The following is a 20,601-nucleotide window of genomic DNA, read 5'->3' as shown; positions in this document are numbered from 1 at the left end:
TTGACTTAACCTACCTTGCAAGGGTGTTTTCAGGCTACACCGCTGACCTAAGCTCACTAGAGCTTGGGGGGAAACAACTCTATTAGGTCCAACCAAAAAAGGCCCGTGTCTGCTCCAGCAAGGCGGACAACACAAGGGAGGATCACACTCTGCTGCTTTTGCTCAGTATTTGGTACTTGGAAGCAAACTGCCTCTGCACATGTAGGTTCCATTTAGCTAACGTAGCAGCACGTAATAGTTCTCTACCGGTCTGACTAACTCAGCTTTACTAGTGCTTCTCTAGCACCTGATGCAACAATGGTGGCCTTACTTGCAACAGAAACCACTTACTGCTTTTATTGGCCTTGCCTTTGCATGCACTCCCCTCCCTTCCCCTCCTCCCCAGCCACCCTTTGTTACCTGCAAAGTATCCTGATACTGCACTGCCGACTGCATGGCCTCCTCAAGCCTCTCCAGCCTCTCCTTCCAGGTTTTGTTCAGGTTTTCCCAAGCACCATTCATCTGCAATGGGGAGCAAGGAGGGATTCAGTGGCTCTGGGGCAGCTGGCCAGCCTGAGCCAGAGGACAAGGAAGAACGGAGGGCCCATCTCTCCTCTGCCACAAAGCTCACCAGGTGCAATTCCCCTGGGCAAGTTGCTTTCTCAGCACGGTGACATGAAATATTTACCTGGGAAAGCCCCTCAGGGTGTCCCTGAGGACGCATCTTGCTTTCCAAGGGTCCTCCAGCACTCTTCTGTTAAAGGTTTTTTTGGGAGGGGGGTTGCCCTGCCTGCTCTGATCTTCTACCCATCTGTACAGTGTGTGTGTGTGTTAAGTTGCAACTGACTTACAATGACCCCTCAAGAGATTTTCAAAGCAAGAGAGGAACAGAATGCATTTGCCGTTGCCTGCCTCTATGGAGCGGCCCTGAACGTCCTGGGGGTTTCCCATCCAGGTACTAACGAAGGCTGACCCTGCATTGCTTCTGAGAATTGACAAGATGGGGTTAGCCTGGGCCATGCAGGTCAGGGCTTCTGTATGGCAGGTGGGATGAAGTGCTTGCTAAGCACGGGCAGGGGATGCATGCTTTCTTTTAGGCCTTGCTTCCTGCTCTCCTGATCCAAACAAGACACCTGTCTGGAGCAAAGGCATCCACCCAGGGACTGGTGCACTCACACAGCACCTCATTTGAATAGCAACACGCACAAAGCAGATCCGGGGCATGCAGGGCTGGCTCTGCGTGAGTCCCGGTCCACAGCAAACAAAATGCTGCAAGAGTGCACCGCCCCACAGGAGAATGTGTCTGGCTGAGGAATCACTTTGGGTTTGGCTGAAATCAGAGAAGATACTTCTGCTCACCTCATCAATACTTTTCTTCACTTCTGGTTTTTCCGTCTCGCCACAGGCAAAAATCAGATCGGTCCCCAGGATCCGGATGAACTCCAGTTCTTCATGCAAACCGTCTGTTTCCTCCTTGATTGTCTACAGGGAGGATAAGAGCAGCCGGAGATGATGAGTTGAATAGTAAAACTCTACTCCTGAATGGCGGCTGGACTGTCAGAATGATCCCAGGCCCACAGTTACGAGCAACCATGTTTCTCTGCTGCGTTAATTTCTAACGAAGAAACAGGCCGCAAGCTCAGGCACTCCTTGTTCTGCTATAACCACCAGCAAGAGAATGACTGAAATTAACTGAACAGAGATTTCACAGGGCTACTGAAGAAGACAGTGGGTGTGGAAACTTAGCCAACTATTGTTATTTGAACACTCTGAGCTTATCTATTATGTTGGATGATGCTCTCCAACACCGAGAACATAAGTAAGCTTGCTATAAGCAAGAAGACACAAGCCTGCCCTTTATCATGCAGTCTAAGATGGAATTGGAATATGGAAACTGTATGAACAAGACTTGAAAGGAATCCCTGTTCTAAGAGATGCCCTTTGCTGAATGATCTTTTCCCGTTGTATTTCTGCAGTCCTTTGTGAAGTCATGTAATGTGAGAAATCACTGCAGACCCTGTGGTGTTCTGAAAGTTAGAAGAAAGGAGGGCACGGTAATACAGAGTCAAGGAGGAGAAGAAAAAAAACCACAAAGGTGTTGCGGGAAATATATAACTGTATTTATAACTGTAGATCCCTATGCATTTTGCATGCTGCTTCATCAAGGGATGTGTGATATAACTCTCTCTCTCTGCATATTCCCACTGTGATATGATAATAAAGCACACAGGGACCTACAATTATAAACTAAATAAAAATTTCCCATTGCACCTTCGTTTTGTTCTTCCATTCCTGCCTTCTGAAAGTTCACAACGGGCCGTGCAGAGCCCTTTCTCTTGCAGCAGTGGTGTCTTGCTTGCCCTCCTTACCTCCGCGGCTTCCACCTGCTGCTTGATGATGGATGGGTCAATTCCAGGATTCTCCAGGTCATGGACAATGTCCTGGGTGTCTCGGATGGTGGTCAGGAGGGCAGCCATGTCATACCAGAACTTCTCTGCTAGTTCTAGGACGTCCAGGAATTTGATTTCACGTTCTTCGGCCCGAGCTTTGATGTCTTCCCAGAAAAACACCATCTGATCCAACTTATCCTGGATTTCTAAAAGGGAGGGAGGGAGGACAAGGAAGTCATGAAACTGAAAAATGGGGCTCCCTCTCAATCAGGAAAGAACTGTTCAAAATAGAAGAGACTTCCGATGCCAGAGAGCACATACAGAAATCGGCTGAATCAGCACAGCATACAGAAGGAACACACACAGGCATGAGAGCTCCACGTGTGCCCGGGCTCCAGCCCCCTTACCTTTTGCTGCCAGATCCTTGTCAGCTCCTTGGGATCGCCCAATCAATTCCTCCCCACGGCGTTTCAGGGCTTCGAAGGATGGCTGCAGCTTCTCCAGCTCCATCGTGGCATTTTTATTATCGCTGATGCACTCCCGGATCTTTTCCACCTCCGCTGGGATCAGCGGAGGCATGCGCAGGCGGGAAGACAGGTTCTCCAGTGTCTCCAGCATTGGCTCAATCTTGTCATGGAACTAAAGAGAAGGCTGGATCGTTAGTGAGGATACAGCAGAGGCGATCCATTATAATACATAACCGAGGGGGATACAGTGCAAGAAGGGTTTTAAAACCAGCACAGCATCAAAAATTCCCCTTTAATTGACACAGAGATCCAGAACCTCGATTGTTCATTTCTGAACAATCACTCCAAAGAGACGCTCTCTTTCTTTTCAAAAACATTATCTTGAGAATCACAGAATCATGGGGCTGGAAGGGACCTCCAGGGCCATCAAGTCCAATCCCCTGCGCAGTGCGGGAAACTCACAACTACCTCTACCCCAGCACCCCCAGTGACCCCTGCTCCACGCCCAGAACTACTGCTCAAGAGTAAAAGGGTAAGCGGTTCTGCCGTATTAGAGAGGAGGGTAACTGCTTTAAGGCAAAGTCACAGCTAAGAGCACAATGCAGGAAATTCATTCACATGCTCACAAGTTGTCTTCAGCAAGCCATTATAAATTACCACTGCAACAATAAATATGGCCTTATCCTGTATTTCGGGCCACATAAGTGGGAAGCATGTGTCTGGGAGTGGTTTGGGGAGAGAGATCCAAACTCTCTTATTCGTGCTTCAGTTAAAACAATGGGCATGGCTCGATGACATGTGCTTTGCACACAGAAGGCCCTGGGCCCAATCCCTGGCGGCATCTCCAGTTAATGGATCTCAAGGAGTAGAGCTGGGAAAGGCCCATCCCTGCCTGAGACCGCTCAGAGAGACCTTATTTAGCCTCAAGCCCCCATCATTTACAGCTGCCGGAGCTTTCCATTCGTTTTGAACACTAGTCTGAAAAAATTCTGATTTTGCAATAATTTCTGACTTTGCAATAAGAGGTTACACGTGCCACGGACACATGAATATGCCTCATACCGAATCAGACTCTTGCTCCTTAAAGTCAACAGTGGCTGATTCCGCACATGTTGGATAATGCACTTTATCAATCGTTTGAGGTGGATTTTTTGTTCTGCACACAAAAAAATCCGTTCCAAATGATCTATAAAGAGGATTGGAAGTGCATTATCCAACATGTGCGGAATCAGCCAGTGTCTACTCAGACTGGCAGCAGCTCTCCAGTCTCTGGTGGAGGGCTTTCACATGGCATCTTCAGCATGTGAAGCAGAAGCTCTTCCACTGAGCCACACACCCCTTCCCCCTTTTTGATGACTTGTTACATCAGAATCCATATTGTCTGAACTGCTGCATCAGAGAGCGCCTCCCCCGCTTGCACTTTTCAAAACCAGTCTACAACCTGAAATTACTTCTAGATGGTAACAAATACGCATCAACCAACAATTTTGCAAGTAATGGGAGCATTTCCTTGTCATGACGACATAACGCTTTTTTCTAAGTCAAAGGGTGAGAAGGGTTAAAAATGTGATGGGTGGTTTCTTACCTCTGCAATCTGTAATGGTGGGTGCAGTCAACACAACAATGAAATATGAAGACCACGCAGGGGGGCAGGCCAACAGGCACCGAGACACACAACAGAGAACACATTCCACAGTGGGAGGGGGTGAGGAGACATGAGATGGTGGTGGAGGAAAAACTCAGCGTTATTATGAGCGTAAACCAAGAGGGGAAAAAGTGACTAAACACCACAACATTGTGCTTTTTTTAAAAAAAATCTCTAAAACAGATGTAACACAGAACAAAACATGGACTACTTTTACCAGTGGGACGTTCTGCCAACTAAAATCAAATGGCATGCAAGACAAATGCATTGGATGGTTGATAGAAGGTGACAACACATTTCTGTGCCGTTTGCTTGCTTGGATTCATTTTTTTTAAGAGAAAAGGCATATTTTAAATTAGAAACCTTTGCTGTAGAAACAACAAACTTCAGTTCCTCTTTTTTGTGCATGTGAATCCCACCTCACCAGCACCCCCAAATGAGAAAACCTGATTTCCGCTGCCTCTGTAAAGGACAATTGCTATCATCTCTGGCATGAAAAATGGCATGTCAATGACAGTAACATGCGAAACTGTCTTAGACTGAATCGCCCCAACGATCCCTTGACTCTGACTGTTCTTCAAATGCACATGGGGGAGAGGGAGGAAGAAGGGATCACTGGCTCTGCTTCCTGGCCCATCCAACACCACAGAACACCCAACCTCCATGCACCTCTGACCCAGAGAGTCCAGCTCTTGATATCAGCCAGTGTTTGATGCCGTCCCTTCTGGATTTCTAGGTTCATGTATGAAAGGCTTCTCCCCTTTCTTGCCCTACTTTCAGACAGCAGCGTGTAGCAACATTTATATGCTTACTGTTTTTGCAGGGACTGTAGCCCTTCTTCAAAAGATATGAACAGCAATATGCTTAATTCCTCTCCGTATACAACCAGGGATCATAAATTCTCCAACCTCCCCCCACACCCCCGCCAATGATGGAAAAGGCTGCAGGTCCTAGCTCTTAGCAAGCAACAGAATCACCAACCTGCGTTGACTGCGAGATGGCCTCATCTAGCGCCAGAGCCCGTTGACGGACCTCCTCTTTGATGCGGGAGTATGTGGCCTCGGCCAGAGAGTATTTCTCCTGCACCATCTCCCCTTCTTCTGGGTTTAATTCCTTCAGCTGTGGCCCAATTTTCAGTAGCTTGTCTATGTGGGGTTTGTGCTCAGCAATCGACTCCCTTAATTGCTATGAAGTGGAGAATTGGAAGAAGAGTTCAACAAACCGCGCTTGCTGTTTTATCTCCTTTATGTAATTTGCCTTCTTCACCACTGCCACAAACTAAACTGACAGTTTCATTGAAGTACCCACCCAAAATAACCATATAACTGCAGGTGTCTATTGCGAGGGGGTGGAGGCTATTGGGGAGTTGTAGTTCGTTGCTTTTTAATTCTAATCTTTTAAATTATTATTTGGAGTCTGCCATGAGCCGCAAGGAAAGGCAAGATATGAATGTTAATAAATAAATAGGTAAAATGTGCCCAAGATCTCTTTCCTAGTCAATCACTGCCAGTTCAGACCTCACCAGCTTATACTTAAAATGAGGAATTGTTTTGTTCCAACGTGCATCATCTTGTACTTATCAAAACTGAATTTCATTTGCCACGCTGTTGCCCACTCACCCAATTTTGAGGGATCTTCCTGAAGTTCTTTAACAATATTGAGGTTTTCCCATCCTCAATAACTTGGCATGATCTGCAAACTCGGCCAACTACACTGCTCACCTCAATTTCCAGATCATGTACTGATGAACAAAATAAACAGCACTGGCCTCAATACCGATTCTTGTGGGACTGCATCACTCAGTGCCTTCCAATTTGAGAATTATCTATTGATTCCTGCTCTCTTGCTTCCTGTCATTTAACCAGTTCCTAATGCCTGCTAAGGTTACTCAGGAGGCGTATGGCTCTCTTGCCAAATTAACCAGGCTGCACAAGTCCCACCTGCATTCATTGCCGTCTGCCCTCACCACCTCCCCCGGTTAATGCTTGGATGGGAGACCACCAAGAGTCCAGGGTCACTATGAAGAGGCAGGCAACGGCAAGCCACCTCTGATCGTCTCCTGCCTTGGAAATCCTACGGGGTTATCATAAGTCAGCTGCGAATTGACAGCACTTTACACACACGCTACAACATTGCATGACTTGCCTGAAGGAAGAGTTTCTACCAACTCCCCATACCTGGAGTTAAGAGGAGCCCCCTTGGATTGGATGTAATCCACATGTTTTTTACCAGGCCCTCCCGAAGGCACACTTACCCTCATGTCTTCCTGCTGCTGCTTGAGGCGCTCGTAGTCAATAGCTGGCGGGGGCAGCTGCCCAATCAGAGCTTGCATCTCCTCCAGCCAAGGGCTGAGCTCTTCGTACGTCTCCCAGAACTGGTTCACCAGGACTTGGGCCCGCTCCAGGCGGGCATAGCGCTCTGAATTGAGGTGGCTGACTTCATCGTACTGCTTCGTGACAGACTCTGTCTTCTCCTGGAGGAGAAGAGGCCGAGGTCAAGGTCTTCCAGGTACTAGTTCTCAGAGCCAGAGAATGAATTTTCTCCATTTGATGTCAAGATTCATACACTTATCTATTTACTTCATTTTTAGGCCTCCTTTTTCCCTAGTGGGGACGCAAAGTGGCTTATACCCTTCTCCTTCCCTCCACTTTATCCTCACAACCCTGTGAGGTAGGTTAGGAAGAGAGGGAGTAACTAGGCTGAAGTCACCCAGCAAGTTTCTGTGGCAGAGCGAGAATTGGAACGTGGGTCTCCCAGATCCTAGCCTGGCATTCTAACCATTACACTACATGCCTGAATGCATACATTCCATCTCATTTGCCCAAAATAATTATTCTCTTTGAGTTTTACCCAAGCCTACATCATGATGCTCTGCTATGTGGATTCACATTCCTGGTGGGTTGGGGTGGGTAGGATGCTTACGGCAGAAAGCTGCATATATCACCCCTAATGAGGCGCATAAGGATCTGATGTACCTTGCATTTCTCTTTGTGCTATTTCATTTCTTAAGTATAACTTTGTCTAACACAGAGATGGGTCTGGATAGGTGCTGATTCAGTGAGACTGGCCCTGAACCACTCTTAATCTCTTGCAGAGTTCTCAAAAGATGGCTTTACCTGAAGCATGGCTTTCTGCTCTTCCCCACAAGTGCTGAAAATTTCACTGCGCTGGCTGAACAGCTCATCCACTGAATCTTTGTGCCGAATTATGTCAATAGAAAACGCCTTCAAAGAACAAACACAGGACAAAAGAAAACTAATTAAGTCACCAGAACAAGATAGGCAATTAGCCCTTAATCTCTTTCAGTGCATTCTTCTTGACCAGAGTGTAGCCATTTTGTCTGCTCCAATGGCACCCATCAAAGGCCACTGCTTCAAGTTTGTCTAGATCTTACTCTCTCTTATTCTCTTGCTCTGGACTGTATTGATTCAGCAATGGCTCCAGTGTAGCCAGCCTGCTGAAGACACATTCTTATAATTGTTTAGCTTCCTGGACCATCCCTGTTTTAAAAGTTTTGTCCTATTTGAAATGGTAGCTGAAAAGCTTTGGATTTTGTTCAGAATCACTTGCTCTCTCCACCCAGTCACTGCCAATCCTAACACCATTAGCAGCCCATAGGCTTGACTTGAGGCATGGGGCAATAAAGCTGGTCAGCTCTGGTGGGTACCTCTGCTTTGAAAGCATCCAACCTACCAGCAGGCATCCTCCTGCCACCTTCACTTCCTGTACCACCTACACTTCCCTAACACTGAAAACAATACTTCCATGTGGCCATACGCTTCTGTTTAACAGACCTGTTCTGCACTGTTCGCTGCCCCTCGAGACATCCCCTCTCACCATCTTGCCAGTCTTTCTATACCTTTTGCACCTGCAGCTGTGCAGTAGTTTGGTCTTGTTCCAGGCGAATTGGACCGAGCGCCATCAGCTTCCGCTTTGTCTCCGCAACCCAAGCGAGTTCTGCATCAGCCGCTTGCTCATACTTGCACCAAGAAAGAAGAAGAGAACTTAGCAAAGCACAATGGGGTGCATCTGGCATGCAAACAGAGGCAAGTCCTAATGCTGCACTTATGTTGGTGGATGAGCAGGGAGACGGAGGGCTCTCCTGAGAATCTTCCAGCATGGTAACAAAGAGTGTGGCGGGAATGTCAGTAGACAGGAGGGGAAGAGATACTGCTTGCTTGCTTGATCATCTTTCACTGAACTTTTCCAGGTTCCTGTGACCACACAACCATGTTCTGAAAGAGCATCCATCCTGTCCAAATTTGGGTTCAGCCCACTTAACACTTCTCCAGTGCTGCAAGCTAGTGTCGGGCAGCGCATGAAAAATTCCTGTGTACCTGAATTCCTACAACCTTTTAGGACTGCTAGTTCTGGCAAAGATGACGCTTGTCAAGTTCCCTGACACCTGCATAAACATTTTGGAGAGATCAGAAACCATCCCCAGTACCACAAGCACAACTCTGAAAAGGCTGCCCTTAGCTGCTATCCAGAATTTCCTTCCATTCCTTTTCCTCGTTCCCATTAGAAAGGTCAGCCAAATCCAAAACCAAACCTACCTGCTGGGACCTTTGTATTGCGGCATCTATTTCCTCCACTCTTTGCTTGATAGTGTCATTGATCAGCTTGTACCGTTCGTTGGTGTCCGAGACGAGCTTATCCAAGCCTTCGCGGGCGCGCCAGGGCACCAGTTCCAGGAGGGCACGGCTCACCTCGTTCACAGTGTCCAGAATAAGCCTACGTTCCATCACTTCCTTCTTTAGTTCCTGGGAGAGGGAAAATGCCCAAACAATGAGTGACTGAAGTCAGTTCGTTCCTAGGCTTTGGTGGGAGTTCTGTGGGTAGTCAAAGGCAGAGCCCTGCTTCTTGCTGTTAAAAGGCCCGGGTACATTTGCTACTGGCAGGATGGGAGGAAAAAAACTCTTGCTGCCAAAGGACAAAGAAAACAGCACCTCCCACTTTGCAGCAGAAAAGCAGGTGCCCACTTTGCTGCAGTGTGAAGGGGCGAATCTTGCTTCCCACAGAGAGACAGGGGAGAATAGCATTCCCTCTCAGTGGCTGAATCCTCTACTTGACTGCAGCTACGCTTCCAACCTCCCCGCAATGGTCTTGAGATGACGGCCATGAAATGCAAGACACTCTCTTTAACACGAGCGCAACTTTTTATAGATGTTCCCTACCTTCTGTCTTTGCTGGAACTGAGGGATCTGCTCCCCAGTGGGTGAGTATTCTCCGCCAGATGTCAGCTCCTCCTCCACTTGACTCATCCAGCCGGTTAGCTCCTCGTGCGTGGCCTGGAACTTGGTGGCCAGCTGCCGGGCCTGCTCCAGTGTGCGAAGAGACTTGGAGCTGGTGGCGGTGATGTCTGAGTAACGAGTCTTGATACCGTCCAGTTTTTCCTGGATGAGTAGCACTTCTTCCCCTGCGAAAATCCACACTGACTTTAGCCTGAACAAGCCCTTTATCATTGGGGTTAAGGGTTTTTTTTCTATTTAAATCTTTGGATTTCAATGTCCTTCCTTTCAAGATCTGCTACTCCCACCATCCCCTTCTGCGCTTGCATCCTTCCACAAAAAGAGGGCAGGGAAGGGGAGAGTTTGAGGGGCAAACTTTGACCCAAATTTGCTGACATTGGCCCCCAAGTGTCTTCGACACTCCATCATCTTTGTTCAATAGCTGGGAACTTGGAAGGCTTTAAAGGAGAGTAGACAAATACATGGAGGATGGGGCTATCGATGGCTACTCATGACTACTAGTCACGATGCACAGCTACTTCCTCCAGTTATCAGTATGCCTCTTTATATTAGTAGCTGGAGGGGAACATGGGCAGATGAGTGCTGTTGCAATCTTCCTGCTTGGGGGCTTCCTGGAGGCAGCTGGTTGGCCACTGTGCGAACAGAATGCTGGACTGGATGGGCCTTTGGTCTGATCCAACATGGCTCTTCCCAAGTCCATACAGCAGGAGGATGTACGGAAGGGAAGCTGGAGTCAAGCACACTTCCTGGTCTCACCTGTGGTTTGCTTCAGAAGGGCTTGCCCATTCTTAATAGCCTGATCTACGTTCTTCTTGCGGTTCAGGATCTCATCATTCAAGGCCTGCACAGGAAGAACCAACACAGCCGAGTTAACGGTTTGCCTGGGAGTGTTTGCCTGGCTCTGCAGAGGACCAAAGCAGGTTTCTGTTGTGGGCAGAGGGCCTGAGAGATACATCCAGCCTTAGGGGGAGCTTTTCAACTGGCTGTCCCTCAATCTGTGGGGAACATCAGCCTGACAGACTTTGACACTAGCTAGCAGGCCGAAGTTTCTGAAAAAGTGCTGAACAGCTTGTGAGCTGAGTGCCACAAAAGAGCAGCAGCATGGGGCGACCACATGTGGTTCTCTGGCCACTTTTGAAACTGGAAGAGCCAGCATCCAACTGAGAGGAGATCCAGATCAACCCTCAGGCTGAAAAATCTGGCCACCCGCTGCACTCTACCAATTGGTGGAAGATGACAATCAAAAGATTTGCTTGGCTCCCTTTTGTGCAAGTCTCTGCTCCTGAAAGATGACAGAGAAGCGGAGAGTGCTGGGTGCCCAAATGCAAACCGAGAGTTATGTTCTGCGTCCGCACTGAACAGACCTCATAATTTTACCACAGAGCAACAGCCTTGTGGAAACATCTAGACTGGCTACTTTGTCAGGGTTGAACACCTGCTTTCAACTGAAAATGCCCCCAGCTAGAGACACAGAGGGGCAGTTTTTCTAAAGCTTTACCCAACTCAGAGCTTTGTTGTTGTATTTCTGGCGTTAAAAGACCTACTACAGCACTGAGGATTTACAAGCTTGGAGAAGTACCTGTACAGTTGGGGAAAAGCTGGACCCCTCCCTGGTGAACAAACCAACCTCCATGGTCCAGTCAACTCTTTCCTCACAAGGGAGACAACGGCAGGTTTGGGATGCTATGTTTCCACTCCATTTAATGTTCCACCGGCCTGACTTTTTATTGTTTTACTGGCTTGTTCGTCCTAGTTACATGACTTGTTGTGACCCACCTTGAGGAGGTTTCTTAAAGAAATATTTTCTGTGGTTCAGCTCAAGTGTATGCAGCCAACACACATAGGGGACACACATACTAGGAAGCTGGTTCCTAGCACTTTTCCAGATATGGCTTAGCAGAGGTGCGCCTTTTGCAAGACCGTTTATCAGGTGACGGCTGAAGGGCAAAGTGGCCACCTCCCAAATGGCCCTGTGAATCAGCCCGAGTTCTCCCCAGACACAACATTTCAAGCTTCACTTTTACATTTATACCAAAATTCATTTCCCAGCAACACTACAGAAGGTGAAGATCCTTTATTTGCCCCCACACACGCTGAGGGCTCAGGAACTCTGCCATATACTACAGGCGTTAGCTATGATAGCTCAAGATTCTATCACAGCCAAGAAATGGAAGTCACAGTAGGGATTGTACAAGAAGGCCAGGCAGACAGGCAGTGGGTCAGTTTTAAAGGGTTGCCAACTCATTGCTATGGGGCAAAAATCTTGGGCCCAGTGCACAAGAGGCAAAACCTGTCCCTCCTCCCAGATACACCAGTTATTGAGGACAGAAGAGAGTTTTAGTCTTTTCTCCAGCAGGTGCCCCGTAGATACGAATGGCTGCCTGTGGGAGGATACCAGGCAAACCTCTGCATTCTGGAGAATGTTGCATGGGGGCAAACACAGCCCACCATTCTCAGACAGGGGGAGGCCCAGCCTTCACTTACAGGCACTCCACAGGGAATGTGCAACAGGTATTCATATGCAGAGGCAGCGATGCCCAGAGCAAGGTGGCCCTGCAGCAGACAGGCCATCAAGTGAGGGCCCACACTGTGCAAGGCACACAGTCATGAAACAAAGAAAGAGAAACCAAATGGGCCAATTCAAACATGAAGTCAATTATGATGTTACCCTTAATTCTCAATCTGGAGGAATGATTATATCACCTGCCCTACCTCGCAAGGCTGTTGCATGGATTATCAAGATACAGTATGTGAACTGGTATGTCACTATTCTTACCAGCTGGCATTGGTGGAAATCAAAACAAAAATGATTCAAAGGAACATAAAGACAGAAACCCAAACACCATGCCATGGAAGATGGGGGCAGGGGGGGAAGCAATGAATACCATCTGCTCGGCATGCTGCTTCTGCAGAACATCCCGTTGGTAATCCTTGATGGACACCGAGATGAGCTTGTCCTCAACCTCCGCTAGCCAGTTGAGCACTTCCACCTCGTCCTCCCCAAAGAGCCGGGCGTTAGCCAAGGCCTGATCGAGAAGGGCAGCCTTCCGGCCACACCGGTCACAAATCTCATCATAGCGAGACTCCAGCAGGTCTAGTTTGTCAGCCAGCGAGACCTGCTCGGCTCTGCAGCTGAGGGAGGCCAGAGACTGCCCCGTCCTCACTGCCTGAGCCACAGCCACGGCCTGGCTCTCTATTTCTTCCTCTAGTGCCTGGAAATCGGGGAGGATAAAAGGGAGAAAGGGGAAAAAAACACAAAAAACCGGACAGGAACACATGATTTGAAAATGGAACAAACTCAAAAGGAAAAAAAACACAAGTCAATGAGAACTCTAAACAAAAACTGAATAATGGATATGGCTGATGAAAATATAAGTTGCAATACATCAAATAAAATATCAAAATAAATGATCTGACAGGGTTGGGAGGAAGATACGACTTTCGTTTCATTCTGTTCTGGATGTCAGGCAAACTCATTAACAAAAGTGAGGCTGCTTTTTCAGAGTCTAAAATTGGAGTTACAGAGATTAAGGGGACTTTAAACACATCCACTTGTACTGAGTGAGGATCGTGGCCAAAGACAGCCTCTGCTGTTGCCTGCAAACCTTCCTATTCAATTACACTCCCTGTTTCTGACTGAGCTGCTTCTGACACCACAGAATGTTCAAATGCTCTGAGCGCAGGACTCTGAGATCTCATTAATAATAATGCGAACAGTAATATTTTACTAGTTACTCAAGTCCAGTCTTGAGACTTAAGGATATCCTGAAAGGACTCAAACCCTGGCCCTCAGTATCCCGAATTCCAACCAACCCATCTTGACTTCAAAGCACTCTCCCATCACAACCACTGTGCACGTCTCTCAGCATCAAATACACATGACCAAGAGCACAAACACACACACCCAGCCCCAGCGCCTTTGCCAGCGGCTTGGCTACCATTCCCCAACCTTATGCCGTGTGATCTGCTGTTGGATTTTGGCTGTCTGAGTCCCAATGGGCTCCGAGTTGGCTAGCTTCTTTTCTGTCACAGTCAGCCAGTCAGAGATGGGTTCAGATGTCTCATGGAACTGCTTGGCCAAAACCAGGATCTCCTCCAACTGATTTTGCCTGTGGTAAAAAGGCAAGACAAATCCATTCAAAAGTCTGAATGGGTGTACTTGGTACTCCCAAAAGAGTTAAGCAATGAAATGCCCGGGAATTGTTTTGTACCCCAGAGTTTTAGAAAGTTTTTCGAGACTGCCTGCTCTTCCTCGGGTCTAGAGGCTCAATGAATCCAACTCTACAGCTTGAGGACAGTGTTGCACACATGAAACTGTCTCCAATTGACCATCATTCCATTTACTCAAGACGGGTGGTGGTGCTCTGGGGTCTCAGAGAGAGATCTCTCAGCAAAGCTTCTTGAGATTCTAATAAACGAGAAATGCCAAGGATGGGACATGCAAGACCTCTGCTCTACTGCTGAGACGCCTAAAGGCACAACAGAAGCATTCTTCTGGATCAAACTATTCCGATGGACGGCAGCATTCTGGGGTCTCAAGGTGAGGCCTTCCTGAGGTCTGCGGGGATTTTTTAAACCAGAGATGCTAGGGACTGAATATTCCAAACTGGAATTGTAAGCCACAGTGGGGACAAAGTAGTACCCAACGGCTGCAGCATTCTTCTGTGAGCACTGTGCCCCTGGCACTGACCATACAATTCCTCTGCCACCTGGTCCTATGGGATCGATACAGTTGTCCTATGGCTTGCAAAACTCAATTGTTCAGAAAGGCTCCATTAAATCCTTGTGCTTAGACAGAGACAGAGAGTCCTTCTGATGGACAGTAGGTGGTGGGTGGTGTCCAGTCTATCCAGAACGGGAGGGACAATACATCCATCTATTCACTACATTCTCCCAAACATTGCCACCTGGAAGCAGCAGCAACAGAGAATTGCTGTTTTACTATATTCAGTAGCCTTTTAACTTGTTTCAAATTTGTTACTACCATTAGCAGTGAGGAGAATCATAATTATATCTGAATTTTTAAATCTCTTTCTCGCTGTTATTGGATGCTTGGGGAAATGCTCGGTTGGGGGAATGGAGATATAGGGGCAGCGGAGCTGGTGGGATCTCAAAAGTCTCAGGCAAGAGGAGGCACAGAAGTGGGAAATTGATAGCATAGGCAAGGGGAAATAAGCCAAGACACCTAAGAGATTGCCCCATTTCTGATCCAGTTCCCAGTCAAAGGAACTCAGGATTCTATGCCAGCATTCTAACATGACAGTTCCATGCCAGCATTCTATCAGGTCACATGATGGTTCCACTAGACCACTCTTTCTGCCAGCTCCCTTTCCCTGGGCTCTCTAGCATTACATGGTCTACAACCTTTTCTGGGTCATTTTTATCCACATGCCTTTTAACCTCCACGTGAAGCTGCTTCCTACTGAGTCAGACTCTTGGGTCTATCAAGGGCAGTATTGTTTCCTCTGACCAGCAGTGGCTCTCCATGATCTCTGGTCAAGGTCCTTCATGTTACCTGTGACCCAATCCTTTTAATTGGAAATACTGCTGGGGGTTGAACCTGGGACCTTCTGCATGCCAGTCTGATGCTCTACCTCTGAGCCACAGACTCTCCCCACCAAAGTATTACTCTGCTGAATGCCAGGCTGGTAACTGCAAAAACAGTGTTAATCTGGGAAGAGGCCAAAGAGGCTTGATGAAGGAAGCAGGGCTGAACTTTCATAACTGTCCCCACCACATTTCTCAGTGCAACAGCAGGCCAGGCCTAAGAGTCTTGGGCCAGGAGGAGGGGGAAGAGCCAACCCTGCTAAACGATCACTGTGTTCAGGGGTCTGTATCATAACATCAGAATCTTGCCTCATGAAACGGCAGGCATTTTAGAACAAAGCTCATCAAGGATGCTGTGTGCACAGGGGTGTGTGTAGCAGCCTCCTGCATTTCACTGAGAAATTAAGACCCAAGTTTGCATCCTGCCCGTCTCTGTGCTTACCTGGCCAAGGCCTTGCTGAGGAGGCCAGTCCAGCGGCTTCCCAGACTCTCCAACTGTCCAACTATTTTCTCCCTGTCCACTGGTTCGGCTGACTGTGCTATTCTTCCACCCTCTGCTTGAATCATCTCAACAGTAGCTTTCCGATCATCCAGGAGACGCTGGAGCAGCTTTAGGGCAAAGCATCAAGAAGTGGTAAAAAAAAAAGAGTACTACATCACCTTGCAAACCACTTTAGGCCCCCCTGGGGGGGGGGGAAAGTGGAGTATAAGTGAAACGAAATAAATAAATTGCCCCAACAAACTAGCAATTCTCATTCTGCCTTCAAAGGGTCAGCCTTCCCCAATGCCTGAAAAATGAATCCTCCTCTCTGCTAAACTTTCCTTCTAAATCATCTCATGCCTCCCCTGAAGTCCTTTCTCAATGTCCGTTTTGTATTTTCTCTCATGCAAGGCACCCACTCTTTGCTACTGGGACTTATCTAGTCCATGCCCCTAAAATCAGAGTTTTCAAGAGGAGGCTGCTTTAAACTCTTACTGCACAGCAGCTTTTCTGAAGCAGCCAACACGTTCAGCACCCAAGGCTAGGAGAGGTCATGGGAGGTCTTGCACTTCCTAGTGACCAGCTGTGCCTCCTGGAGGGCAATTCTTGGGCTCACCACTCCTCATTGCAGGCTCACTCACCTTCTGCTCCTGGATCTGGGCCTTCACCACTTTGTATTCTGCTGATGGAGGCTTCTGATTGGAGATGAGCTCCTCGGTGTCCGTGAGCCAGCTGAGCAAAGGCTCCAAGGCATCTTGGAATTTCCCACAATGCAACAGGGCTTCCTGCAGTTGGGCAATTCTCTGGGCCACCTACATATTGCCAACACACACACAGGCACACACAAACACACACAGGCATGAATTAGCCAGTTGTCTGAAACGTCCAGTTCACAGCAAAAATTCTTACTTGGGGCCAAGCTACACAAGATACTGGAAAGTCCATAGATAAGCTTCAAATCCCTCCCCACCCCCTGCTTCTTTTACAAGATCAGGTATGCACTTAGCTGCCTGCCTTTTAAAACACACACAGAGCAGCTCATTCATGGCACTCTCATCTTCTGCTGTTGCTTGGCCTTCCATCTTGTTCATCTTGTAAGTGGCCAAGGCAGACGTTTTACTGCCATTCTACAGGTAAGGAGCAAAGCAAGGCCTCCTGAGCTTCAAGTGAGGACTCGAACCCAGACCCCCCATATTTGCTTGGCCTCTTGCTGCTGTGCACGACTCTCATGTCTCTCTGCTCTCCTTTGCTATCCTGCCCATCAAAGTTGATACTGTAAGTTCCTTGGGGCAGGTCCTCTCTTGCTTGCTTAGGGAGCACTATAAAGTACCATGTCTATTGCTGGTGCTGTGTAATATACACACAGAGAGACCTTCTCTCTCTCTCTCTTTTTCTCAATGCCAGTTCCCCATTACTCTGTCACACTGTGGTGTGACTGAGAGAAAAAGCAAGGGATGATGCCAGGCAGAGAAAGGCCAGGCTTCTTCCTGAATATTTGAGGCACCTGCGAGAAGGGCAAGTCCCTGTGCCAAAAACATCCTTGATATGGTTGCTGCTCTGGGGGAAAGTGAAGCATTGCCCTTGGGGCTCAGGGTGTGTGTGTGGGGCAAAACTCCAGTCCAATTTATGGCACCTCAAAGGCTACCTTGCAATATACTACAACCCACCCACCCCCCCTGGCTTGCAATACGGGTGGGCCCTTGGCCAAGCAATTTGGAAGAGCTGCTTGGCTTGCTGCCTCTCACCTTCTTGTTGAGGGTGTTCCAGCGGGCATTGATGTCTTCCATGTCATGTTCCAAGCCTTGAACGTCACAATTCTTTCCTGCGCTCTGGATCAGTCCCTGCCCGATCCCGTTGACTTGCTGCAGCCTGAGCTGAAGGGGATCGACTTGCTCCTTCTGGAACGTCTGCACAAAGGCCGGAAGAAAAACAAAACGGACCTGAATCTCCTCTGGAAATTGTTTGGCCTTTTTAAAGCCGTATCACGTTTTTCCCCTGCCTCCCTGCAGGGGCTCCCTCAGAATATCCTTACAATGCTCCTGCAAAGTTCAATTAGACTGAGAGAGAGAGAGAGAGAGAGAGAGAGACAGTGCCTGGCCCCAGTGCAGCTTCAGAACCTCTCCGGCTTAAATCCAACAGACTACCCATTATCCTGCCCTGGCAAGGAGCAGCTTGGTCCATTTGGGGAGTCCCTGGAAGAAGCCAGTTATAAGCTGCCATCTCCAAGCCACAGCTGTGCAGGGTGTCTTGCATACTGTCCTGACCATGCTTCTGCTACACCATATTGATTCAGGAAGCACACTTGTAGGCAAGATTGAGTGCCAGCAGCAGTACAGAAAAGTCCCTATAGTTTACCTCTAAGTGTTCTGCATTTCTAAGCTGAGGAATAAAGACTCGGACAGAGCAGAATTTGGAATTTATTTTCTTTCTTAGAACAGAAAAGTACTTTCTCTTTAGGGTTACGGTGCCATAGGGAAACTCTGTGGAACTGGGCCATTCAACCCACTGGACAAGAGAAATTCCAGCTCCGTAGCATTCAGAGTTGGGAAGAGCCTCAAGAAACTCTCTGCACCTAATCGTCTGCAGTGGGGCTCAAGACACAAACTTGGAAGGTCATACAGCTAACAAGCCTCCTGCCCCCCCCCAACTGGATTCATGTGTGATGCACCCACAATCAACCCCTCCAGTCTTGGAAAGTGAAACATTTATGTGTCTTCAGAGTACCATTAGAACCAAACTGCAACTCTCAAAACTGGGAAGCAAGGAAGAGCATCTTTTTAAACAAGACAAAGCACCACCAAGGAGGGGGAGATGAATGCATTTACCGCTTATCTGAGAGCTTCCCACGTATCTGGCTCGTTCCCAGTCTGAAGGCCTCCTGGGGAAAAGAGCATCTTAAAACAAAAGGCTTGGAAACAGAGGAAGGGTGCCTGGCCTTCAGAAGACTGACAGCAAGATACAATCTGAGCCTAAGATCCTCAGATCTCCTGTATGCTGGCAAAGCAACCCCAGTGACGAGAAAAGGAAAAACTAGAACACCACCACTATGAGGTCTGAATGCTCCATGAGCTACTCTGAGGAATGACAAATAGCCAAAGCTGCAAGACACATGATATGAACGAGCTGCACATCAGGGCCAAGGAGAGTCTAATGGCGAGAATTAGACCTTTACATGCCGTCAATTCCTACACAGAAGACACTTCCAAGCAGGAGTTTGCACCATGCAGATGGTGACATGGCAATTCTACATGCAAGTTTCTCGCCAAGCCTGCCAGTGTTTGGTCACTGTTGACTATAAAACCATTCCTGAAAGACACCCAAGGAAAACGGTTCATAGCACAGTAAGGATCAGTTCATGTTTGCTCATAGTTTGATTCTCACATTTGATGACGGCTGCATGTGTGAACTGGGTGAGTCTTCTGAAAAGCTCTGTGCTGCTAGGTGATTGGAGGGCTGTGGATGATCTGCCACAAACCATTCAAACACACAACTCTATATAAGTCACTGCATGGCATCCTCCAGTGATCAGCATGCACACTCCAGCCAGGTCTCTGCCTCCATGTTCCACAGCACATGCACACTGCAGGGGTCCCACGGTTGACTAGATGCACTTCCTGCCTTAATTGCATGACTTCCCTTCCCAAATCTTGCCATAGGACATCCTCCCGAAGCTTCAAGACCAATTTTGTCAGCAAAGTCTCACCCATCTCAGCCTCCACCTCTCTACTGCTTTTGTTGCCCTAAGGCCCGTTCTTGATACTTGTTGCCAACTCCTACCTAGTTTAGGGGGAGCTTGGAGACCTTGGGATTAAAATCTCTGCCAAGGACTCTTTTCACAGCCTCAGCTCCTGCCCTGGTGAACAGAACAGCAGCTGCTTACCTCACAGGGCTGGCCAGACACAAACAAGTGGTAAAACACATGGGCAATGTGGCATTAATGAAACATGGCAGCTGTACAGCACCGCTTGCCCATGGCTGCTAAAGAACAGAGGGCCAAGCCAAACTCACATTCCTGCTCCTATGTGGGAAGGCTCAGCCTTCGGCAAGGGAGGATGTGACAGGCATAATCTGCCCTGAATCTTACTTGCCACAAGAGTTTGGGAAAGAGCATTCTCAAAGTCACCTTCAAAGTCCTTTGTGCAGGCCTGCGAAAAGGGAGGAAGAAGAGCTTGGCCTAAGAAGACATGTGAGGCTGCCCTGAGGGATCGACAGCACTGTGAAAGCTTTTAGTCTTGAGGGCCTGGCTTTACCTGAGCAGTGGATGCTCTCTTCCTCTTTTCATTCGAACAGGCCATTCTGGCTCCTGAAGTTACCCTAAAATGCATTGGCCCAGCAGGTCATTTTGCTTCAGCTGGCCCCAAGTCATCACTCCTTACAGTAGATCCCTTTTCCAAATCTCCAAACAGACTCCCTTTTGTAAATTTCCAAAAAGGCAGAATTTTCTTCTCCTGGGGCCAATACATGTTGGGATAAGGAGCACACATGCTTGGAATTATTGTCCAGCGAAAAAGTCCTGTGTAACTCAACCAAACAAGTAAACGCCTTACACCTACAGAGTTTGCCCAATAACGAGTTCTCTATTCTGCCAGGAATGAACCAGCAGCTACCATTCCTTCCAGGATCTGCTACCCAGAGATACCCAGCTCCTCCATCAGTCTCGTTCTCTCCATGCTTTGCTTTATTTACAAGGGTGACAGGTGCCTTTCTGGAGAAACTGGGCAATATGCAACAAGTCAATAGAATGCTAATGATGCCGAGAGTGCTATCTGTGCAGATGTAAATGGCTAAAATCCCTTGTTGTGTTATTTAACCCACACAATGACTTTTAACCACAGACGTG

General features: G+C 48.0%; 1 protein-coding gene across 7 annotated transcripts in view; it reads right to left on the bottom strand.

Moving 5' to 3' along the window:
- Positions 1–20,601, bottom strand: part of MACF1 (microtubule actin crosslinking factor 1) — a 286,862-nt gene that overhangs the window by 34,375 nt on the left and 231,886 nt on the right. For all 7 annotated transcript variants that reach the window (XM_054998843.1, XM_054998846.1, XM_054998845.1 and 4 more), the window contains 16 exons: positions 17,507–17,668; positions 16,403–16,573; positions 15,723–15,889; positions 13,683–13,842; positions 12,619–12,945; positions 10,490–10,574; positions 9,659–9,900; positions 9,038–9,244; positions 8,341–8,460; positions 7,598–7,705; positions 6,736–6,954; positions 5,463–5,666; positions 2,777–3,008; positions 2,349–2,575; positions 1,339–1,461; positions 400–501 (listed from right to left, as the gene is read on the bottom strand). In XM_054998843.1, the coding sequence (XP_054854818.1) occupies positions 400–501; positions 1,339–1,461; positions 2,349–2,575; positions 2,777–3,008; positions 5,463–5,666; positions 6,736–6,954; positions 7,598–7,705; positions 8,341–8,460; positions 9,038–9,244; positions 9,659–9,900; positions 10,490–10,574; positions 12,619–12,945; positions 13,683–13,842; positions 15,723–15,889; positions 16,403–16,573; positions 17,507–17,668 (2,856 nt within the window). The remainder of the gene's footprint in view (positions 1–399; positions 502–1,338; positions 1,462–2,348; positions 2,576–2,776; positions 3,009–5,462; positions 5,667–6,735; positions 6,955–7,597; positions 7,706–8,340; positions 8,461–9,037; positions 9,245–9,658; positions 9,901–10,489; positions 10,575–12,618; positions 12,946–13,682; positions 13,843–15,722; positions 15,890–16,402; positions 16,574–17,506; positions 17,669–20,601) is intronic.

This window comes from Eublepharis macularius, chromosome 15 (assembly GCF_028583425.1).
Source record: "Eublepharis macularius isolate TG4126 chromosome 15, MPM_Emac_v1.0, whole genome shotgun sequence".
In the NCBI taxonomy this organism is placed as follows: Eukaryota; Metazoa; Chordata; class Lepidosauria; order Squamata; family Eublepharidae; genus Eublepharis; species Eublepharis macularius.
This window is presented reverse-complemented; position numbering and strand designations above follow the sequence as displayed.